This window comes from Ogataea parapolymorpha, chromosome II (genome assembly GCF_000187245.1).
Source record: "Ogataea parapolymorpha DL-1 chromosome II, whole genome shotgun sequence".
Lineage (NCBI taxonomy): Eukaryota > Fungi > Ascomycota > Pichiomycetes > Pichiales > Pichiaceae > Ogataea > Ogataea parapolymorpha.
Genome location: NC_027865.1, coordinates 582170 through 602835, shown reverse-complemented (window position 1 = coordinate 602835; position 20666 = coordinate 582170). Strand labels below are relative to the sequence as shown.

The 20666-nt window shown below is 56.7% G+C and overlaps 11 protein-coding genes across 11 annotated transcripts; 5 read left to right on the top strand and 6 right to left on the bottom strand.

Moving 5' to 3' along the window:
- Positions 1-73: 73 nt before the first annotated feature.
- Positions 74-1759, bottom strand: HPODL_04865 (5-aminolevulinate synthase, mitochondrial; the record flags this gene model as incomplete). Its single annotated transcript, XM_014081216.1, has 1 exon — positions 74-1759. One exon carries the CDS (start codon positions 1757-1759, stop codon positions 74-76), a length of 1686 nt encoding a protein of 561 aa, XP_013936691.1.
- A 339-nt stretch (positions 1760-2098) lies between these two features.
- On the top strand, positions 2099-3178 carry HPODL_04864 (uncharacterized protein; the record flags this gene model as incomplete). Its single annotated transcript, XM_014081215.1, has 1 exon — positions 2099-3178. One exon carries the CDS (start codon positions 2099-2101, stop codon positions 3176-3178), a length of 1080 nt encoding a protein of 359 aa, XP_013936690.1.
- A 7-nt stretch (positions 3179-3185) lies between these two features.
- HPODL_04863 (Nucleoporin nup211) lies at positions 3186-7829 on the bottom strand (the record flags this gene model as incomplete). Its single annotated transcript, XM_014081214.1, has 1 exon — positions 3186-7829. One exon carries the CDS (start codon positions 7827-7829, stop codon positions 3186-3188), a length of 4644 nt encoding a protein of 1547 aa, XP_013936689.1.
- Positions 7830-7906: 77 nt separating this feature from the next.
- Positions 7907-9483, top strand: HPODL_04862 (Minichromosome maintenance protein 10; the record flags this gene model as incomplete). Its single annotated transcript, XM_014081213.1, has 2 exons — positions 7907-7919; positions 7970-9483. The coding sequence occupies 2 exons, from the start codon at positions 7907-7909 to the stop codon at positions 9481-9483; spliced, it is 1527 nt and encodes a 508-aa protein (XP_013936688.1).
- Positions 9484-9495: 12 nt separating this feature from the next.
- Positions 9496-12762, bottom strand: HPODL_04861 (uncharacterized protein; the record flags this gene model as incomplete). The annotated part of the gene is made up of 1 exon (XM_014081212.1): positions 9496-12762. The coding sequence occupies one exon, from the start codon at positions 12760-12762 to the stop codon at positions 9496-9498; it is 3267 nt and encodes a 1088-aa protein (XP_013936687.1).
- Positions 12763-13068: 306 nt separating this feature from the next.
- HPODL_04860 (putative C6 transcription factor) lies at positions 13069-14691 on the top strand (the record flags this gene model as incomplete). The annotated part of the gene is made up of 1 exon (XM_014081211.1): positions 13069-14691. One exon carries the CDS (start codon positions 13069-13071, stop codon positions 14689-14691), a length of 1623 nt encoding a protein of 540 aa, XP_013936686.1.
- Positions 14692-14715: 24 nt separating this feature from the next.
- HPODL_04859 (Adenylyl-sulfate kinase) lies at positions 14716-15318 on the bottom strand (the record flags this gene model as incomplete). The annotated part of the gene is made up of 1 exon (XM_014081210.1): positions 14716-15318. The coding sequence occupies one exon, from the start codon at positions 15316-15318 to the stop codon at positions 14716-14718; it is 603 nt and encodes a 200-aa protein (XP_013936685.1).
- A 74-nt stretch (positions 15319-15392) lies between these two features.
- HPODL_04858 (putative secreted protein) lies at positions 15393-16763 on the bottom strand (the record flags this gene model as incomplete). Its single annotated transcript, XM_014081209.1, has 1 exon — positions 15393-16763. One exon carries the CDS (start codon positions 16761-16763, stop codon positions 15393-15395), a length of 1371 nt encoding a protein of 456 aa, XP_013936684.1.
- A 364-nt stretch (positions 16764-17127) lies between these two features.
- HPODL_04857 (Serine/threonine-protein phosphatase PP-Z1) lies at positions 17128-18513 on the top strand (the record flags this gene model as incomplete). The annotated part of the gene is made up of 1 exon (XM_014081208.1): positions 17128-18513. The coding sequence occupies one exon, from the start codon at positions 17128-17130 to the stop codon at positions 18511-18513; it is 1386 nt and encodes a 461-aa protein (XP_013936683.1).
- Positions 18514-18535: 22 nt separating this feature from the next.
- On the bottom strand, positions 18536-19249 carry HPODL_04856 (tRNA (carboxymethyluridine(34)-5-O)-methyltransferase; the record flags this gene model as incomplete). The annotated part of the gene is made up of 1 exon (XM_014081207.1): positions 18536-19249. One exon carries the CDS (start codon positions 19247-19249, stop codon positions 18536-18538), a length of 714 nt encoding a protein of 237 aa, XP_013936682.1.
- A 230-nt stretch (positions 19250-19479) lies between these two features.
- Positions 19480-20571, top strand: HPODL_04855 (uncharacterized protein; the record flags this gene model as incomplete). The annotated part of the gene is made up of 1 exon (XM_014081206.1): positions 19480-20571. One exon carries the CDS (start codon positions 19480-19482, stop codon positions 20569-20571), a length of 1092 nt encoding a protein of 363 aa, XP_013936681.1.
- Between the last annotated feature and the right edge of the window lie 95 nt (positions 20572-20666).

Below are 20666 nucleotides of genomic sequence, written 5' to 3'. Positions count from 1 at the left end.
CGGAGCTGCCGAATATAATTTTTTTTTATATACACCGTAGACAGACAAAGAACACAGGCCGCGAGAAAGCGGCTCACAGAGCGACGCCGGACGAGGTGGCGAGCTGGTTGATGACCGGGTCGACCACGTTTTTGTTGAGGTCGGTGTTGGTCAGGGCCAGCTGCTCGTCAGTCCATAAGTTGTCTGCGCGTGGCACGGGCGAGCCGACACCGCACAAACCGCCCTCGCGCTCCCAGTCAGGGACGCGCTTGAGACCGATCTTAGTCCAGACGTCGTCGACAGCCTCAATCAGCGCGTCGGAAATGTCCTTTGAGTGATGAGGCGACGGAGTGATTCTGAGCCGCTCCTCGCCGCGGGCAACGGTCGGGAAGTTGATGGCCTGAACGTAGATCTTGTGCTGGTCCAGCAGGATGTCAGACGCCTGTTTGGCCTGGCCAGCGTTACCAACGAGCAGCGGGACGATGTGGGACGGGTTCGGGATGACCGGGATGCCCAGCTGCTCAAACTGCTTCTTGACGTATCTGACGTTCTTCTGCTGGTTGATTCTGTCCATTAGGTTCTGTCTCACGATTCTGATGGACGCGGTGGTGCCGGCCATCAGTGCCGGAGGCAAAGTGGTGGTGAAGATGAAGCCTGGAGCAAAAGACCGGATCCAGTCGATCATCTTGGCCGACGCAGCAATGTAGCCACCAACGGTACCAAATGACTTGCCCAGCGTGCCGGTGATCATATCGACGCGATCCGAGACGGTCTTAAAGGCTGGCGACGCAATGCCTGCCTCCAGATGCGCCTCGAAGTCCAGATGCTCAGCAACACCTGCTCCGTGCGGACCGTACATTCCAACGGCGTGGACCTCGTCCAAAAACGTCAGAGCACCGTACTTGTCGGCCAAATCGCAGATTTTCTCGATCGGAGCGACCGAGCCGCACATCGAGTACACGCTCTCGAACGCAATCAGCTTTGGCGTCGATTTCGGGTACTGTGCCAGCAGAGACTCCAATTGCTCGAGGTTGTTGTGCTGGAAAACGTGCTTGCGCGCCCTGGAGTTGCGGATGCCCACAATCATCGACGCGTGATTGAGCTCGTCCGAGAAAATCACAAGATCCTTCATCTTCTGGCCCAGCAGCGACAGCACAGCGTCGTTGGCGACAAAACACGACGAGAACACCAACGCGCCCTCCTTTTTGTGCAGAGCGGCCAGCTCGGCCTCCAGCGCAATCGCGTGCCGGTTATGGCCCGCAATGTTACGGGTTCCACCGGCTCCTGTGCCGTACTTGAGCATTGTCCTGTTCATGGTGTCCAGAACCTCCTGGTTCTTGCCCATCCCCAAATAATCGTTCGAGCACCAAACAGTCACCTTGTCGTCTTCCTTGGCCAAGTGAGCCTTCGGGAACTCCCTAGCCAGCCGGTTGATGTTGTTGAAAAAGCGGTACGATTTGTCGCGCCGTTTCTCGTTGACCTGTTCCTCAAACACCGCCTCGTAGTCGAAATTGGTCTCGTTGGACGAGCCGTGCAAAAACACAGGGCTAGCGGCATCGGGAGCAACCGTCTTGGGCGACAGGGCGTCTGTGGCCTGCGCACCGACCGGCTTGGAAGGAGTGCTATATGACCGTCTGGCCTCGAGAGCAGGGCCCACAACGGGACAGCCGTGGGCCTTGGCGGCCAGCGACGACGATTGCGCCATCTGTCTGAGCGCAGACGCAGATTGGTGTTTCATGAACGGGCAGATAGCCTTGGACTTGCGAGCTAGAGACTCCATCGCTAAAGAGTAAACGGTTATTTTGTTCTTTTTTGGTTGACAATTTTTTTTCCTGGATCATGCACTACTGGCTCGGATTAGGTAAGGCGGGCCCGTGATTGGTCCAATTGGGATTGGACGAGCAGGGCTGGAGGTGGAAGGGGGAAAGAGCCGCAGCAGGTGCGGCGATTGCTGGGACAGTTGATGGGCCATTCGGGGATTGGTGGGACTGCATGATAACTCGCCAAGGCCCGCTGCTTGGGGCTGTTGATATTGGCTCACCCCCACCAGCCACACTAGCCAAACCCCGTCGTCGCCACGGCGATATATTCCAGTCCCGCTCGTGGCTGTGCCAACTCCATGTCTCTCATCGTCACCGGAACAGGTCCCGTCCTCGTTACAGAGTCGCCGTCAGAGTATCTCTGGACGCCGCAAGGCAGCGAGAGAGCCCCCATCCCGCCACTCCTCCAGGCCGCCAACATTGTTGTTCTTGACTCCGTCAAATCGGGCAACAGAGTGTCCACCAAAGACGTCTACAAACAGCTGTTGTTGCCGCTTCTGGACAGCTGGAACCTTTCGCACCGCTACGTTGCCACCACATCGCCCGAAACTGTCCGCCAAGTCGCCGCCAGCATTGCTGCCGCCCCGACGCTGCTCGTCCTAATTTCAGGCGACACCACTATCACGGAGCTCGTCAACTCCGTCGCCAGCACAGCCACGGTGACGCTGCTGACGGTGCCAATGGGCACGGGCAACGCGTTTGCACACTCTGTCGGGCTGTCGACGCCGCTGGAGGCCGTCCAGGCGCTCACAGGGGGCACTGCGCACCCGTTGCGGCTGTACGAGGCCGTCTTTGAGCCCGGGTCGCAGCTGCTCGCGCAAGAGGACGCGCAACCGGTGTCCAGTCTACGGTTCCTCGTAGTTGGGTCATGGGGACTGCACGCGTGTCTGGTGGCTGACTCGGACTCGCCCGAGCTGCGTAAGCTGGGCAGCGAGCGGTTCAAAGTTGCCGCGCAGCGCATTCTCGAGAAAAACCCCGTGTTCCACGGCTCGTTCCGCACAGACGGGCTACCGGTGGAAGACCACGCCGCACTCAGCTATTTCGTCGTGGCTGCCGTGCCGCGGTTTGAAGCAACGTTCGAGATCTCGCCCGCTTCTGACCCGGCAGAAAATGCGCTCCACGTGGTGTACTTCCACCACCAGGCCCCGGATGCCGTGATGGAGATTCTGGGCCAGGCATACGCTGCGGGCAAGCACGTCCAGGACCCGCGCGTCGGCTACCTTAAGGCGCACACGGTAGAGCTGGAAATAGACGAGCAGGACGCCGGTCTACGCCGCATCTGCGTCGACGGCCTGATCGTCCAGCCGGCAGGATCCAGGGTGCTCTTCCGCCCCGTCGAGTCCACCAACCTGCAATACATCTCGCCAAATAAGAATTAATATTACACTAATTATCAGTTTTTGCCCGCTTTTCGTCGGCACGGTCGTCCTCGGCGGGCCGCTTGGCCTCGAGCGTCTTAACCTTCTCGCGCAACGACGCCAGCTGTTTTTTCAGAATATTCTCCTTGAACTCGGTCTCCTTGCGGATCGCCGCGGTGGTGTCCTTCTTCAGTTGCTCCTTCTCCTGCTCGAACCGCTTCAGCAACTCGTCCGTGGCGCCCTGTTTCTGCACATACTCCTTTTCCAGCTCCTCCTTGCGCGCCTTCCACCGCTGCTCGATCACCTCGTTGATCTTGGCCTGCACGGGAGCACGGATCCGTTTTTTGTGGGCTTCTAGCTCTGCGTCGCATTCCGCCTTGATTTGCTGACGGATCGCAGCCTCGTCCACCGGCTGGCTCTGCTTGATCTCGGCCTTTAACCGGCTGATCTCGGCCTCCAGCCGGTTTACTTGGATATCGTAATCGACCTTGATGCGCGAGCTGGCTGCCACCGCGTCGCGCACCTTCTGCTCCAACTCGGCCGTGGAAGAGTCCGGCTGCACCTGCTGCACCTGCTGCGCCTGCTGTACCTGCTGTTCCAGCTCCCGAATTCTTGCCGCCAGCGCGTCCTTCTCCGTGTTAAGCTGCTGCCGCGCCACACGGCTTTTATTCAGCTTGTCTTGCGCCTCGGCGCGCAGCTTGTCGTACCGCTCCTGCAGCTGCCGCTCGCTCTTGCGCGCCGCCTCCAGCTCGCTCTGCAAACTGGCCACCTCTGCCATGCTGCCACTCTCCTCTCCCTTTTCTTCCACACGCTTTTTCCAGTACTCCATCTGAGAAACCACCAGCTGCTGCTGCGACTCGCGAATCTCCAGCTCACTTTGTAGCTGCGCCACCTGCTGCTCCAGCGGACCGCACTTCTGCTCCGCGGCCGCCGCGCGCTGTTCTAGCTGCTCCAAACGGGCCGCTAGCCGCGAGTTCTCCTCGCGCAACTGTCGGTTGTTATCCTTGAACAGCTCCAGCTCGTGGCCCGTTGCCTGCATTTCCGCCAACACCTCCGTGTACTTCGTGCTCGACGCGCTCTCCTCTTGCACCCGCGCAAGCTCTGCCCGAGCCTCGGCCGCCTCGCTCTGCGCCAGAGAAGCAGCCTGCCGCAGCCGCTTCTCCTCCACGCGGGCGTATTCCAGCTGCTGCGCCAAAGAGTCCTTCTCTCTGTGCAAATACGTGATCAGACTCTTCATGTCGCCGTCCTCGCCCACGTCGCCGACGCTCACACGGCTTTCCAGCTGGTTGATCAGCGTCCGGTTCTGCACGTCCAGCTCTGTCACGCGCGCCTCCTTTGCCCGCAACTCCCGCACAAGCTCCTGCTTCTCCTGCTCCAGCCGCTCCTCGGCGGCAGACACGTCTGCTCTCGCGTCCGCTAGCTGCGCCTCAAGGCCTTGGACGCGCTGTTTCAGCTCGTCAACCAGCCCCTGCGCCTTCTCGCGCTCGGCAACAAGCTGCTGCCACTCGTCGCTCTTGCCCGCCACCTCCTGCTGCTTTTCACGCAACACAGCCTGAACACTGCCCATCTCGTCGCGCAACTTGGCAAATTGCGACTCGTAGTCTTTCTTCACGGCGTCGAAGGAGTCGATCGTCGCGCCCAGCTCGCCAACTTTGGCCTGCAACTCTCTGTTGGCAGCGTCCAGCTCCGAAACACGCTTCTCCAGCCTGTCCCGCTGCTCCAACGCCTGTGCCAACTCGCCCTGCAGCTTCTCATAATCTGCCGTCCGCGCTAGTTCGCTCTCCTCGGACGCCTGGCGGAACTTCTCGTACGTCTCGTTCAGCGCCGCCAGCTCCCGCTCCGCCGCATTTGCAACCTCCTTGTACTGCTCCGCGTTGGCATTCGCCAGCTCCAGATCCTCAAGCGTCTGCGTCAGCTCGCGCTTCAGTGTCACCACGTCCTCGGCCGTATCTCCGGACGCGTTGATCGCCGTCATTGCCGAGTTCTTGCGGTCCGAGATCTCCTGGTATTTTCTATTCACCGTGGCCAGTTGCTCGCTCAGTTGCTCCACGTTGCTGCTCTTCGACGCCAGACTCTCACGCAACGACGCCAGCTCGCCCGAAAGCGCGTCGATCCGTTTCTGGTACATTTGTGCGTCCGAGTTTTTCGAGTGCAGTATCCGTTTGATTTCTTCGTTGTTGCTCTCCAGTTTAGCCCGCGTGCTCTGCAGCTCTTTCTCGACGGCAGCCAGATTCTCGCCCAGACGGGCCGTCGCCGCCTCGTACGACGCCGTGCGCTCGTTGTCCAGCGCCTGCATCTTGGCAATTGTCATCGTCAGCCGCGTCTTTTCGTCAACCAGCCCGTTGATGTCTGCCCGCAGCCGCGACTCCATGCTCTGCCACAGACTCTTTTCGGACATTAGCGCCTTCACGCGCGCCTCCAGCCCGCTCTGAGAGCTCTTGGACGCCAGTAGCTCCTCGGTCAGCTGCTGGACACGGGTTTCCAGCCGTGTCAAGTTCTGCTGCATCAATCCGGCGCTCTTCTTCAGCTCTGCAGCCTCAGACTTGGCCAGCTCGTGCAAATACGCCGCCGATCGGTTCTGCTCGGCCAGCAGCTCGCATGACGACCGCGCGCGCGACAGGTCCAGCGATAGCTGCAATTTCTCGCCCGTCAACTCGCGCACCTGCACATTGAGATTCTCGATCGTCACGCCATAGTCTTTTTTCAGCGACTCCATCTGTTTCTGCTGCTCCTCGGCCAACGTCTGCAACCGGCTCACATCCGCCGCCGGACTTTTATCTGCCTCACGGCCCTCGACCAGCTTCTGCAACATGTCTCTGCTGTTGCTCACGGCCTCCAGCCGCGTCTCCGTCTGCTGGAGCTGCTGCTGTAGTTTCTGGATGGCCTGGGTGGCTTTCTCGAGCGCCTCGTTCTCGGCCTCGTCTGCGTGGCTCTCGCCGCGCTCCAGCTCGTTGCCCAGCCGTCTAGACACCGCCAAGAGCTGTCTGTTCTTCTCCAGCAGCTCCGGAATGTTTCTGAACGTTGAAAGCCGTTCTGTGATCAGGCTAGCCGTCTCTGTCTCCTCGGGACGCTCCACCAGAGCACCCAGCTGCTGTTTTTCTGCCCTGCTCAGCGGCTCCTCGCCAGAGTCTCGCAACGTCACCTGCGCCAACAGCACCGCCACCTGCCGCTTCAAATCAGTGTTGTACTGCGTCAGTTCGCGCACCTGCACCAGCGTCTCCTCCTGTTTCTTGCGCAGAGCGTCGTGCTGGCCCGCAAGAACGCTGTTCTCCTTTTTCATCGAGTCCAGAATCGCGCTTAGCTGCGTCTGCCGCGCCTCGTACTCCTCGCACTTGTCCTTGTACGACTGCAGCAGCGGCATCCGCGCCTCCAGCTCCTTAAAGATCGCCCCGAGCTCGGACTCGACCCGCGCACGCAGCCGCTTCTCCTTGTTCAGCTCCTTGCGCAGACGGTTGCTCTCTGAAACAAGCTCCGTCACAGAGTATGTCTCGCCCATGCTCTTGAGCACTTTCTGCGACGACGGCGTCAGAACGACGCTGTTGCCCCGGCCGAGGTCGCCCAGAACGTTGGTTGTGTCATAGTCCGACTGATTGGCCATGGTAGTCTCTATCTCGCGCAGCTCCGTCTCCTTCGCCGTCAGCTGCTCCTGCAACGTCTCAAATTGCTGTTTGTAGTCGGCTTCTTCCGAAGCCACCCGCTCGCTCAGCTCCGCATACATCTTCTCCAGCTCCTCGATCCGCTGCTTGCGGTCGTTGGCAGATTTCTCCAACAGTTGGTTCAAACGGTCCTTGCTGGCCATCTCCTCGGCAAACTCCTGCTGTTGCACTGCCAGCTTGTCGCGGAGGTTTTTCACCTCCACCAGCGTCTTGTTGTGCTTGACGCTGATCTCCTGCAACGAATCGCTCAGAGTCTGCACAGAACTTTTGGCCACAGCGTACTCCTGCTTCAGAGTTTCCAGCTCGCTCTGTAGAGCCGTCTTCTGCGACCGGCTCTCCTCCCGCAGTCGTGCCAGCTCGTCAGCTTTGCGGTTTAGCTCTGTCTCGAACCACGACGACGTCTGCTTGGTCAGCTGCAGTTCCTGCTCCAAACGCGTGGTCTCGAACTTGGCCTTGAGCGACTCCGAGACGGCATTTTCCTTTGCGCTCTCCAAACCGAACACGTTCTCTCGCAGCGTCTTGTTGAGCTCCGACAGCCGTCCTATCTCCTGCCCCAAATCTATCACCTCCTGCTGCTTTTTGTCGAGCAATTGGTACGCCGTCCGCTTGGACTCGGCCTCCTGCGCCACCTTCGCCTCCAGCTCCCCGATTTTTTGGGCCGTCTCACGGCTCGTCTCGACAACCTGTGTTTTTTCTTGTTTCAGCACGTCCACCTGTTTGTGCAGCTCCTCGGCCTCGCGGGCCTTCTTCTGGCTGTCGTCCACAAGCAGCTCAATCTTCCTGCTGGCCGTATGGCGGAATTGCTCGAAATCCAGCTCCAGAACCTGTTTCGAGGCGCTCAATTCTTGGAACTCGTTCATCTTGGCCAGCAACTTGTTGACCACATCCGGCTGCGAAACCGTGCCTGGGTCGAGCTGAAAAAACGTGCATACAATCTCCACGTTGCCGGAGTCCGCAACACCAGCCGACGACTGTGCCTGTGCGGCATTCAGCTCGTTGTCGCTCGTGGTCTCCATGCTAAAAAATAAAATAAAAGAATTAAATAAAATAAATAAATGGCTGGACTCGGTGGGAGGTGTCTCTCTCAAACTATATGGCAGACGACGGTAAGTTGACGCGTTGGGCTCTCCAGATGCCCTAAAATACTCTAACTCAGACCTTTCCGACCTTGAGGACAAGATCTTGGACCAGCTGCACCAGATCCGCACGCTGAAGGAGCAGAAAAAGGCCCAAAGCGCGGTCGAGTCCGACGAGGAGGATCCACGCGAGTCGACCCAAACACCGTATTTCCGCAAGCACCGCGCGGCCGAGAAGAAGATCCTAACCAAAATCAGCACTTCGAAGCCTGAAACGGACTCGTTCGCACAGCGACTCGACACTTTCAACCTACAATTGTCACACGAGACAGAAAAACGACGCAAGTTCCAAGAGCAGATCCGCGAGTTGCGCGTGCTCTCGTTCGACGAAGAGTTGCTGCGCCAGAAGATCAACAATGCGGTCGACGACGTCGACACATACTCAAAGCACAGGCTCTCGAAACGGTACTATTCCCAGGACACACTTGAGAAGCTATTGAAAAATATCGAGCCGCTGCGTGTGCACCACGCGCTGGCCAAGATCCACGCGCCAAACTTCGACCCGCCGCAGTACGCAAATTTCGCCGTTGTCGGCGTGGTGGCAGCGAAGTCGGAAGCCAAACAAACGGCCAACGACAAGACGAAATACATGTCGGTTCAGCTATCCAATTTGAAGCAGCAGCTCACTCTCACGCTGTTCTCCAAAGCGTTCAAAAAATACTACAAATTGCGGCTTGGAGACGTTGTGGCGGTGCTGAACCCGCAGATCTGGGTGCAGCGCGAGCGCACCGGGTTTGCGCTCTCGCTCAAAGAGGACTACGACGCGATCCTCGAGATCGGCCACGCACGTGACTTTGGGCTCTGCAAATCGATCAAGAAAGACGGCTCTCTGTGCCACACGCCCATCGACCTCTCCAAAACGCAGCACTGCGACTACCATACCGAGCTCAGTTTCAACCGTACCGCGTCTAAACGGCTCGAACTCACGGGCAACTCCAAAATGTTCACTCCGACAGAAGACGGCGTGAAGCAGGCGATGTACATGTCCACCAAGCGCAAAAACGGCCGCGAGCAGCTGGACGGGCTGCTGGTCGCCGACGCGTCGGTCCCGAAGCAAGATGTCGGCCGGCTGTATTTCTCGAACCCGGACGTGTCGAGAGCGTTTTTCGACGACTCTTATTCGAACCCAAAACTGATCAACGATCTCCAGAGCGCAAAATCGCGCCTGGCACGCGTGAAAAACGAAAAACGGCTGCGTCAGAAGCTCGTCGCGCTCGCCGATGGCGACACGCTCAAAGACATAAGTCTCGAGACCCCGGAGTCGCGCGAGAGCCGGCAAAAGGCCACCAAGGTCGCATTCGACCCGCAAACGATGGTGCGCATCGGGTTCAACCCGACACAGCGCATCTTCGAGAAGCGCAAAGAGCGGGGCGATGCGACCGCGCGGTCGGAACGCGTAGCACAGCTGCTGAGCACGGCAAAAACAGAAAAATCGCTAAAAAGAACGAGGGAGGAAACACTACGCAGACAGAGGATCTACGGGAAGCACGAGGCCCCCACAATGGTGGAACTAAGTAGTTCGGACGAGGAATAACAGCGTTAAACTCTATGATTTTTCGTGCTCGGCAGCGCCGAGACTCGGAGACAGCGTAGGACAGAAGTCTTGCAGAATGCGCCGTAGCACGCCTCTGCCGATCGGTTTCGACAAAAAGCCCGACATGCCTGCCTTCAAACAGTCGTCCTTGTTGCTCTGATCGGCAAACGCCGTCAGCGCGACGATCGGGCCCGTGTACTTGAGCTTCTCGCGGAAGTATTTCGTCGCGGAAAGACCGTCCATGTTGGGCATCTGAACGTCCATAAACACCAGGTCGTACGTCTCGTTGTTGTCGATGGCCTCTGTCATGAGCTCGCTCGCCTCGATCCCGTCGCATGCCATTGTCACGTCGGTAATGCCCTCCAGCTTCAGCATCCGCTTAATCACCTCTTGGTTCACGAGGTTGTCCTCTGCAATCAGCACCTTAAGCGGACACGTGCTGCTCGACGACGAATCGCCGCCAGACACGTTTGAGCTATTGGAAGACTTTCTGTTCGACAGCGCCGTGCCCGTCGACGCTCTCGTGATCAGGTCAGGCTTGCCCATGTACGCCGACTCGACCGTCGGCATCTCCGGCACCGGCGTCGAGTCGTTTGCAAAACTGACTCGTTTCAGCTTCGGCTCCTCATACGCACACTCGCCGACCTGCGGAAGCGGAACTGTGAACGTGAAAGACGAGCCGTGGCCCACCTTAGACCGCAGCGTCAGCGTTCCGTGCATCATTTTGGCAAATTGCTTGCAAATCGATAGTCCCAGGCCAGTGCCACCGTACGACCGCGACAGAGTCTGGTCGCCTTGCACGAAAGCCTCGAAAATCTTCTCCTGCAACGACTCGTCGATGCCCGGCCCGGTATCGGTGATGGTCAGCTCGAACACCCATTTGATCGGTTTGCTGAACTTGCTGTACGTTTTTTTCTCCTTCTGGCTGTCCAGGTACCCGTCGTCGTCGAGTCCGGAGGTGAGCGAATCGACACTGGCGCGCAACTCGGTGCCGTAGTTGTACGACGCGGCCAGCACGCTTCTGTAGCTGCTTGATGCCATGGTGTCGATACTGGCGGCGTCAGACATGGCGGCCGTCGCAGACGAGTACGCCGCGTTGTTCTTGATGAAGACGCTCTCGTAGTTGGCCTCGCGTGACCGTTGCGCGTCGTACTCGCCCAGAATGCGCATCGTGACTGTCACGACGCCGTCCTCGGGCGTGAACTTGAGCGAGTTGCTCACGAGGTTCATGATCACCTGCATGAGCCGATTGGAGTCGGCAAACAGCACCATGTGCCGCAAAAGAGCAGGCTTCACCACCAGCTCGAGCCTCACCTTCTGGTCGATCGCGGTCTTGCCGAAGATCGACTCTGTTTGCGACGCAAGCTCCGAGATCTGGAACGTGCGCTTCTGCAGCTTCGACCGCTGCAGCTGGTTCTTGCTGAACGTTAAAAGCTGTGTAAGGATGTGCAGCAGAAGCTCGCCGCTGCGGAAGATGAGCTCCAGCGACGAGTGGATGCGGTCGACGTCGGTCTCGGCCATGGCCACCGACGTCATGCCCAGAATGCCGTTGAGCGGCGTGCGAAGCTCGTGCGAAATGTTGGCAATGAACACTGTCTTGGCCTCGTTTGCCGCCTCTGCCTGCTGCCGGGCCGCATCTGCCTGGATCTTGGCCACCTCCAGCTCCTTGGTCCGCGCCCGCACACGGTCCTCGAGATGCGCGTACTGCAGGTCCAGCTCCTCGGTCATCGCGTTGAACGCCTCTGTCAGCTCGCTCAGCTCGTCATAAAAGAGGCCCTTGCCCTGCACAATCGCCGGCGTCGGCACACGCCGCCCAACAACCCAGTCGGGGAAGCTCTCGTGCGAATGCGGGCTTGTCACGGTGCGGCCCATGCTGTCGAACTGCGACTCGTCGCGCGTGTGGCGCCGCTCGTCGTCCAGCTCGCGCGCAAACAGCTTTTCGTCGCTCGTATCGCTCGACTCCGTTTTCATGTGATCTGTCTTATCGACGTCTTTTGGGATCATCAGCCGTTGCAGGTTGCCGAGCGAATGGAACTTGCTGCGGTAGGTGGACTGGCCGCCTGGCGGCCCCGGTGGCGGTGGGGAACCGTCCGTGCTTTCTTTGTTTGCACGCCGGCTGCTGTCTCTGCGGTCAAAATTGAAAATGGCTCCGTTTCTCTTATGTCGTCTCTGAGTGCGCAGCCCGCGGCCCTCCGTGACCTGCTCGGTGGCCTTCTGCAGCTTCAGAATTGGTCGAACGCCGTAATGTGCAAGCGGAAACGTCACAAAACACATGAACGCGGCAATCCCGATGCAAACACCCACTATCAGCTTCGTCAGCTTGACGGTCGGGCCCATGAACTTGCCGCGGCTCTGCTCCACGGAGATCATCCAATCAGCGTACGTGAGATCCACCTTAGAGTATCCAACAGAAACCCGCTCTCCAAACGGGTTCCGCATGTCTGTGTAGTGGCCGATGTCCTTGTTCTGGACGAACACGGCCTCGGCGGGCGGATAGGACGAAATGTTGTATTCGTCGTCGGTGGGCCCGAAAACGTACGCATACGTGTCGGTGAGAGTCGCGTTGCCGGTGGTGTTGAGCGGTTTGAGACAATAGATGCCGGCGTAGTCGTCGGTCGACGCGCTCTCCGTGACGTCCTTGACCGAATCGACGTTGACTATGACAGAGATGTAGCCACTCAAATTGGGCGTTGAGAGCAGCACAGACGAGTTCGTGTACACGGGCAGCGTCAGCGACATGAAATATGTTGTGTTGTAATAGATGGGCCCGGCAACGTAGCCGAGCTGTTTGGCCAGTTGATCGGTCACTGCCGCAGAGTTGTTGTGGCCCAGAATGTACAGGCGTTCGAGGGAATCGGCGGCGATTTTTGCGGACGCCTCGCTGTTCGACACGTTCGCAATAAGCGACAGATTAATGTCGTAGAGCCGCGCGGCGTTCAGCGAGGCCGAGGAGTCGAGTGTTTGTTCGATCGTCTTGATGGCGTCTGCAGTGACCGAGTCGGACGTGTTTCCGGCCTTGCGGTAGCTCAGCGCGTCCTCGAGCGTATCTCGCGTGCTCAGAAAGTAGATCTGGTAGTAATAATAGATAAAACTCTGTTTTATTTGGGCAGCCTTGAGCTCTGCCACAACTTGGAGTTTCTCGACTCTAGCCGACGTAAACACCGACGTGAAGTACAAGCCAGACACGACGGCAAGTACAAACAGCGAGAACAGCGCCACGAACAGCACGAGCGCTATTAGTTGCGTCCGGATGGAGATCCGGATTCTATGCCATCGCATGACAAAAGAAAATAAATGAAAAAAAATGCCTCCAGCTTACATAACAAAACATTAACTTATCTTTTTTGAGATGAGCCCTGGGAATTAATAGCATGTCGGAAATCCAGCTCTCTGTGTCGAACAGAAACAAGAAAGCGTAAGTGTGGCAACAACAGAGTCTAACACAGCAGCTGTGACTCGTGCAAACGACGCAAGAACCGGTGCTCGGGCTCAGATCCGTGCGACCGCTGCCTCAAGCTCAAGATCCGGTGTGTGTACTCGCCGTACGAAAAACGAATCTCCGTGCTCCATTCCAAGTACCAGGAGATGGTGGGTACAATTGAACGGCTGCAACAAGAGCTCGCCGCGGCCCGCTCCGCTCGCGAAACGGTGCCGGCACCGGCCCCAGATACCATCGGCCCTATTTCCTCTTTTAGAACAAGACTCGAGAGTTTGGACAAAATCAAGATCCATCCACTGGAACCCGACGTCGTGCCCGCCCGGCTCCCGAAGCCTGACAGGGCGCGTGTACTAGACTATCTTGAGTCCCTCACGTTCCAGGAGGCCATGCTTCTTGTCGACCGGTCGCACTTCTTCCTCAACGATATTTATTTCCCGTACGACGTCGATCTGCTGAAAGCGCGGCTTTCGCAGACATACGACCCGTCCGGGCGGTTCAGAAATCTTGCAGACCACTCTTCGACCCAATTCCGCGCTCTCTGCTTTGTGGTTATGGCTCTCGGCACAAAGTATACCCGCAGCTCCGACCCAATTACCGGATATTTGCTTTCCAGCGCCCTCACGCTGGTGCTGCCCTGTACGCAGATGAAAAACGAGCCCGAAAACTACGTTGCAGTGGCGACGCTGACGCTAGCCAGCCTGTTTTTCCGCTCGCTGGGCCGCGACGACGACTGCATGCTCTACTCGAATATGGCGATCCAGCTGGCAAGCCACATCGGGCTCAGCAAAAACGAGCCGGCGCACACGCCACACGAGGCAGACATCCGCGCGCGCGTCTTCTGGGTCTCGTACGGGCTCAACAAGACTCTTGCGGCGAAAATGGGCGAGCCGTCGCTCCTGCAGTCCAAAGACATCTCGTGCCCGCTGCCACAGATGCTGTGCAAGGATGTGCCCAACACGACGGCCGCCGCGCAGTTCGCAACCTATATCAAGCTCAGCGCCATCTCGGAGGATATATTCCGGGCGATCTACCGACTCGGCAAGACGTCCAACTGGACGGAAACTCTGGGAGGCATTATCCAGCAACTGGTTCGGTGGAACGAAACGCTGCCACGTGAGCTGCAGTTGCAGTACAACGCCACGTCCGACGACCTCAAACACAAGCGTCTGGTGTGCTCGCTTCATCTGAACCGCTGTTTCTGCATCCATCTCACCACGATCCCGTTTTTGTACAGTTTGGTCGAGATGAAGAAAACAGACCCCGAATTCAAAATCAGCACCGACCTGTGCGAGCTGCTCACGATCTGTCTCAACGCCGCGCAGATGACCGTCTACATCGCCAACTCGTGCGCCAACGAGGGCATGCTCGCGACCTACGGCGTCATGGACCTCGACTATATCTACAGCGCATGCTTGACGTTTTTCATCTGCGGTGACGTGCTGCAGTTCAACACCGACGAATGTTCGCGGTTCCTGGACTCGTCGCTCGCGATCGTCGCGAAAATGGCCAGCGAGGGCAACAAGGACGCCACCGTCAAGCACACCAAGGTGCAGAATCTGCTTGCCAGCTACCGGCCGCAGCTGCCGGATGTTTCGTCTCCCGGCCTGGATCTCGCTAGTCTGGACGTTCCAGACACGCTGTGGACACAGAACCCGATCGAGACGTTTCAGGCGCTCGCGGGCCACGACCTAAACATCTGGGAGTACGGCTACAAGTCGTGGCAGCACGTGGACGAGCTCTGGGACGATTTCGCAGAAACGTACAATTAATAACTACATGCATGACATTAGAATCTAGTTAGGCACAATCCCGTGCGACGCAAGGTACCCGGCAATGGTCGTGATGCACTCCTCAATGCCGGTGTTGCTGGTGTCCAGGTGAATTTCCGGTTTTTCGGGAGCCTCGTATGGGTCGTCGATACCAGTGAAATTCTTGATAAGCCCCTCCCTGGCCTTCTTGTACAGGCCCTTGGGGTCTCTCTTTTCGGCCACCTCCAGCGGCACATCGACAAACACCTCGACAAACGGAAGACCGGCCTCTTCGTGCAGTTTTCTTGCCTGTGCTCTGTCACCTTTGTATGGAGAAATAAAAGAAGTGATAGCAATGGCAGATGAGTCGGCAAAGAGCTTCGAGACCTCGGAAATACGACGGATGTTCTCGGCACGGTCCTTCTCGCTGAAACCCAGGTCCTTGTTGAGGCCGAACCGGACGTTGTCGCCGTCCAGTCTGTAAGCATTGATTCCCTTAGTCAGCAGCAGTCTTTCCAGACCGCAGGCAATCGTGCTCTTTCCAGACGCACTCAGCCCGGTCAGCCACACGGTGGCGCCCTTCTGGCCAGTCAGTTTGTTGCGCTCCTCTGTGGTGAGGTTGTGGTGCCAAGTGATATTGCTGGACATGCTGGGATCAAGATTTTTCACCAACTTTTCGTCCTCCAGAGCTTTTTTTCGTACGCTTATGAAGAGTCACGTGACTAGACGGTCTCCACAGTTTCTGCCAAATGCACGAGGGTGGATAACGCTTCGTTTTGGAGGCCTTGGCGCACATCTTTCTTCTCCTCAACGAGGTCGCCGTAGGCTTTCATCGTGTCGGCGATACGTCTATCCATGTTCTTGGTCACAAGACCCGCGTCGACCGCTCTTTTGCGGATGTATTGCGCTAGTTGCACGTCATTTTGTAGCAGCGTAGCAAGGACGAGACAGTACACCAGCTGGCTGCTGGTTTGTGTTTCTGCGCCCCACTTGGCAATTGCGGCGTTGTACTCATCCAACGCCTCGTCCTGGCTGCCGGTCCACGCGTGCAGCAGGATTTTTGCGCACGCAATCTGCGGACTGGCCGTCTCGACAAAAACAGGCGCAGCTCCCGTGCGCACGGTCTCGTGTGCGCTGATGAGGAAGTTGAGCTCGTCCAGATTGGCGGCCAGCGGGTCCGTGGGCACAGTCTGTGATTTTTCCAAGAAAAATCCGCGCGCCTTTGCAATGGCAGCGGCGGCCTGAGGTAGAGGCTCGAGAACGCTGATTAATTTCCAGGCACTTTTTTCAGGGTCCAGAAGCGGCAGAAAGCCGAGCTTTTCGTGCATCAGTTTCTCGTTTTCGGATGTTTGGAGCTTTCCCGCGCCCGCAATCGGCACGAGGTTCTCGATAAGCACCGGATTCGGCAGATCCAACGTCAGCAAACTGAGTCGCTGTTTGGGTGTGAGATTCGGCAGCTCCAGCAGTTGTTTTCTGACATCGACGTCCAGGGGCAAGGAAGCAATATAAGAGTCCAGCTCGAGAGCAAAGAAGTCGGTGACCAGCCTTTTCTGGGAATCCTCCCCCAGATCGGCGAAACTATCGGCCGCTAGCTTGAGGATGTTGTATGCCTTGAAAAATGAGATTTCGATGTCTTCGGGCTCTGTGTCAGCCTTTTCGCCGTCAACAAGCCGTTCCAGCACTATGTGCTTCACTTCAGGGTCGGATGTGCAGTGTTGCTCAAAGATCTCGTAGGTGGACCATCTGCGGCCTGGATTCGCCAGCAAGACCTCTTTGAGAGTGCTGGGCTCAAGTTTGCCGTTGATCTGGGCCAGATGCGGCTGTATACATGCGTAGACACCGAAATCAAACCGCGCAAAGGTTCGGATCAGCTCGTTATAGTAGTGAACCTTTGTTTGCCGAGGAAGAGCTGCCTGGTGAGTCAACTTGCCAAAGGCGGTGTACAGCTCGCACAGGTCGTGCGTCTGCTCGTTCGCGGGATCAAGCCCGGCATGGTACCGCACGTGGTCTGTGTAGTACACGGGGTCAATTCTGGCGAGCGTTGCTGCCGACTGCTTGACAGTAGGGGCGAGAGGTCGCACACGAGAAAGCATAGGATAAAATTTTCTGCACAGCCTGGGAGATTAACCAGCCAGGCAGAACTGGAGAATTAATTGACAACTTGGGGCTCTGGCACGAGAGACTCGGGGGAAGCTAAGGACGGTGACTTTTAGTGATAGGGTAAGGACAGACTAGAGTACCTGGTCTGGTAATTGACTACGGAAGTATTGTTGTAAAATACGGCTACTAGACGTGACAGCCTAAATGACTGGATCTGCTTGTTAGCACCATTTAATATGCTTGAGGTGCAAATAGTTGGGTTTTACTTGTTTCGTAGCCAGCTCAATAAAATTATCCAGGCGACTTATTCTTTCCTTGCCCCTCAAGTTTTTTTACAAAAAGTTTATCACAACTAAAATGGGTAACGAGCCGTCTAAGCCCAAAAATCCGCAGTTTTCCAGGACAGACACATCGACCTCCGCGAGGAGCACCCGCTCAATTCGGTCGCGGCGCTCGGCGAGCGAGACCGCCAGCTTCAAGACAGTTTCGTCGTCCCCCATAATAAACAGACGGGACTCGTCCAAGAGCCTCACGGAGCTCACAGACGAGATGGAGAACCTGAACATCGACATTCCGCCCAGCATGCTGTCTGTGCCGCCAAAGTCGCCGATTCTGCGCGTGAACTCGTCCTCGTCGCTCGCCTCGAACGTGCCCAATCAACCACAATCGATCGATATTCCAAACCCGCAGGTATCGCCAATGGCGAGCTCGTTCAAGTCGGGGTCGTACAGGGCCCCGGAGGCAGCATCGACACAGGACCAGGGCGTGCTGGACATCGAGGACCTGATCCAGCGGCTGCTGGACGCAGGCTACTCGGGCAAGAGAACCAAGGCGATATGCCTCAAAAACTCGGAAATCCAGATGATATGCTCCACGGCAAGAGAAATATTCCTGAGCCAGCCCACGCTGCTGGAGCTCAGCGCGCCCGTCAAGATCGTCGGCGACGTGCACGGCCAGTACAGCGACCTGATCCGCATCTTCACCAAGTGCGGGTTTCCGCCAGCAAGCAACTATCTGTTCCTGGGAGACTACGTGGACCGGGGCAAACAGTCGCTGGAGACCATCTTGCTGCTCCTGTGCTACAAGATCAAGTACCCAGAGAATTTCTTCCTGCTACGAGGAAACCACGAGTGTGCGCAGATAACAAGGGCCTACGGGTTCTACGACGAATGCAAGCGAAGAGCGAATCTTAAGACATGGAAGATATTTATCGACACGTTCAACACGCTGCCGATCGCAGCAATAGTGGCGTCCAAAATCTTCTGTGTGCACGGCGGGCTGTCGCCGGTGCTGAATTCCATGGACGAAATAAGAATGATCAAAAGACCAACAGACGTGCCGGACTTTGGTCTGCTGAACGATCTGCTTTGGTCGGACCCAGCAGATACCCCGAACGAATGGGAGGACAACGAGCGAGGAGTCTCTTACTGTTTCAACAAGGTGGCCATCAACAAGTTCCTCAACAAGTTCCAATTCGACCTTGTGGTGCGTGCACACATGGTGGTCGAGGACGGATACGAGTTCTTCAACGACCGGTCACTGGTGACCGTGTTTTCTGCCCCGAATTATTGCGGTGAGTTCGACAACTGGGGGGCCGTCATGTCTGTTTCCGAGGAGCTGCTGTGCTCGTTCGAGCTACTCGACCCGCTCGACGGTGTGGCTCTGAAACAGCTCATGAAGAAAGGCAAACACGAACGTCGCACGGCAATGACTTACGCAAACAGCCCCAACGTGTCAATATAGTCATATAGTCATTTTACCCCATCTATATCCGCTCAACGATTACCCACCAATTGTCTTTCTCATATCCGCTCTGCACAATTTTTCCTCCAGCGGCCACACAGTCCTCCTCCAGTTCGCCTTTCTTATATAAATGATAATATCTCATTCGAGTTGTTCCATCTTTAGTCACCCACGGCACCAATATATCCTGTTCCATGCCTTCTCTGTACCCGCGGCGAGACTTCTCCTGCTCCAAAGCCCAGCAGTACACCAGGGCACGGCCGCCGCAGCGCACCACCCGTAGAATTTCGCGGATCGCCGCGACGCGCCTCTCTTTCGTACTGAAATGGTGCACCACCGCAATCGACATGGCAAAATCAAACCTTTTGGTTTCGTGCGGCAGCATCATCCCATCTGCTACCACCAAATCGTTCAACTCTCTTTGGTGAAGCTGCACAGCCTGGTCGAGCAAACCAGTCGAATAATCTGACCCCACAATGTACAGTTTCGGGTTCACAGTCAGGTACTTGCCGTTCCCGCATCCGACGTCCACTCCAAGCGAGTAGTCGGAGATGGATCCCAAAAACTGGGCCACCATAGGCCATGGCTTGTATCTGGTCTGCGAGAAGTGTTGGGCGATGTCGTTGTACACCTCGTGCACATACAAACTTTCTTGGAGTTCGGGCGTCGCTGTGCTCTTGAACTTCTGGGTTTCCAGCTCTATCTCCTCCTGGGAGGGCTGTATTTTGCCAGACATGAATTAAGAAAATAATTAAAAAAATTATTTTACGGAGGAAATCGAAAAGGGGAGACATGCAAGGCATAGGTGGGGTGTTTCGCAGTTGAAAAGCACCATGTGAGAGCTGATTTTTTTCTCATCATTGTCGTCGTTCTTCGGTTGCCAAATGGTTGCAAATGCCCAAATTACGGTATGTCTGGCTACAGTTTATAGTCCGGCTGTGCTGCGAATTTTTTCACCTATTTTCCATGAAGGCAGCTTTCGTTTCCAGTTTCAACTGCAACGATTGGGCGCTGGGTTTGGCTGCTGTGGCCGGCAATGTTGCTGTTGCAGCCTCCAGTGGCAGAATCCACGTTCTATCCAAAACTCTGCAGAGTATCAGTACCCTCAGTGCACATTCACGCTCCATCAATAAAATCAAGGCCCTGGACTCGTACACCTTTGCGAGCTGCTCAAACGACGGTACCGTGAAGGTCTGGGACGCGAGAACCAACCGCGAGACACACACGTTTTCCAACGCCCGCCAATTGCCGTTTCTATCCCTCGACGCCAGCTACAACTTGTTGGTAGCAGGAACCGAGCTCAGTGGGTCCGACTCGGAGCTGATTCTCTGGGACCTGCGCAAGCCAACACAGCCGTTCAGGACATTTATTGACTCGCACAACGACGACATCACCGAAGCGCGGTTCCACCCGTCCAACAGACAGCTGCTTTTGAGCGGGTCGACAGACGGCTACGTGAATATTTACGATCTTTCTGTGCCCGAGGAGGACGATGCTTTGCTGCAGGTGATCAACTTTACGTCGATCCACTCGGCAAATTTCCTCTCGCCAAACAGAATATACACTCTGTCGCACATGGAGACGTTTGCGGTGCACGAGCTGAACGACCACCGCACCGAGGAGCACATCGAGCCGCTGCCAAAAGAGTTTGGCGACGTTCGCGAAAAGTGGGGGTGCGAGTACGTGGTGGATCTGCAGGCTCCGGGCTATGTTTTTTGCGGGTCGAATTCGAAGCACGAGCTGAAGATGCACCGTTTCGACCCTGCTGTGGAGAATTTTGACTTTTCGAGCGAGTCACCCATATATTTCCCCGATGCACATGGCGAAGAGGTGGTTCGTGACGCGCTGGTGCTGGAGAATATGGTTTACACTGCTGGCGAGGACAATTTGGTGAAGCTGTGGAAAACACCGTGCCTTCTGGCGGACACCAGCGCTACGTTCTTCAGCAGCACGCCACAACCCATTGAGACGAAGCAGCAGGAGTCAAAGCCCGAGTCGGACAGAAAACACAAGAAAAAGAAGCACAAGAAGGACTCCAAGAGATTCAAGCCGTACTGAGAAAAAGGTGTGTGTGTGCGCGCACGACTTTTTCTGAGTTGTTTTTAAAACGTTAAAAATAAAACCAGCTGTACATTAAAGGTGGTTGAGGCTGC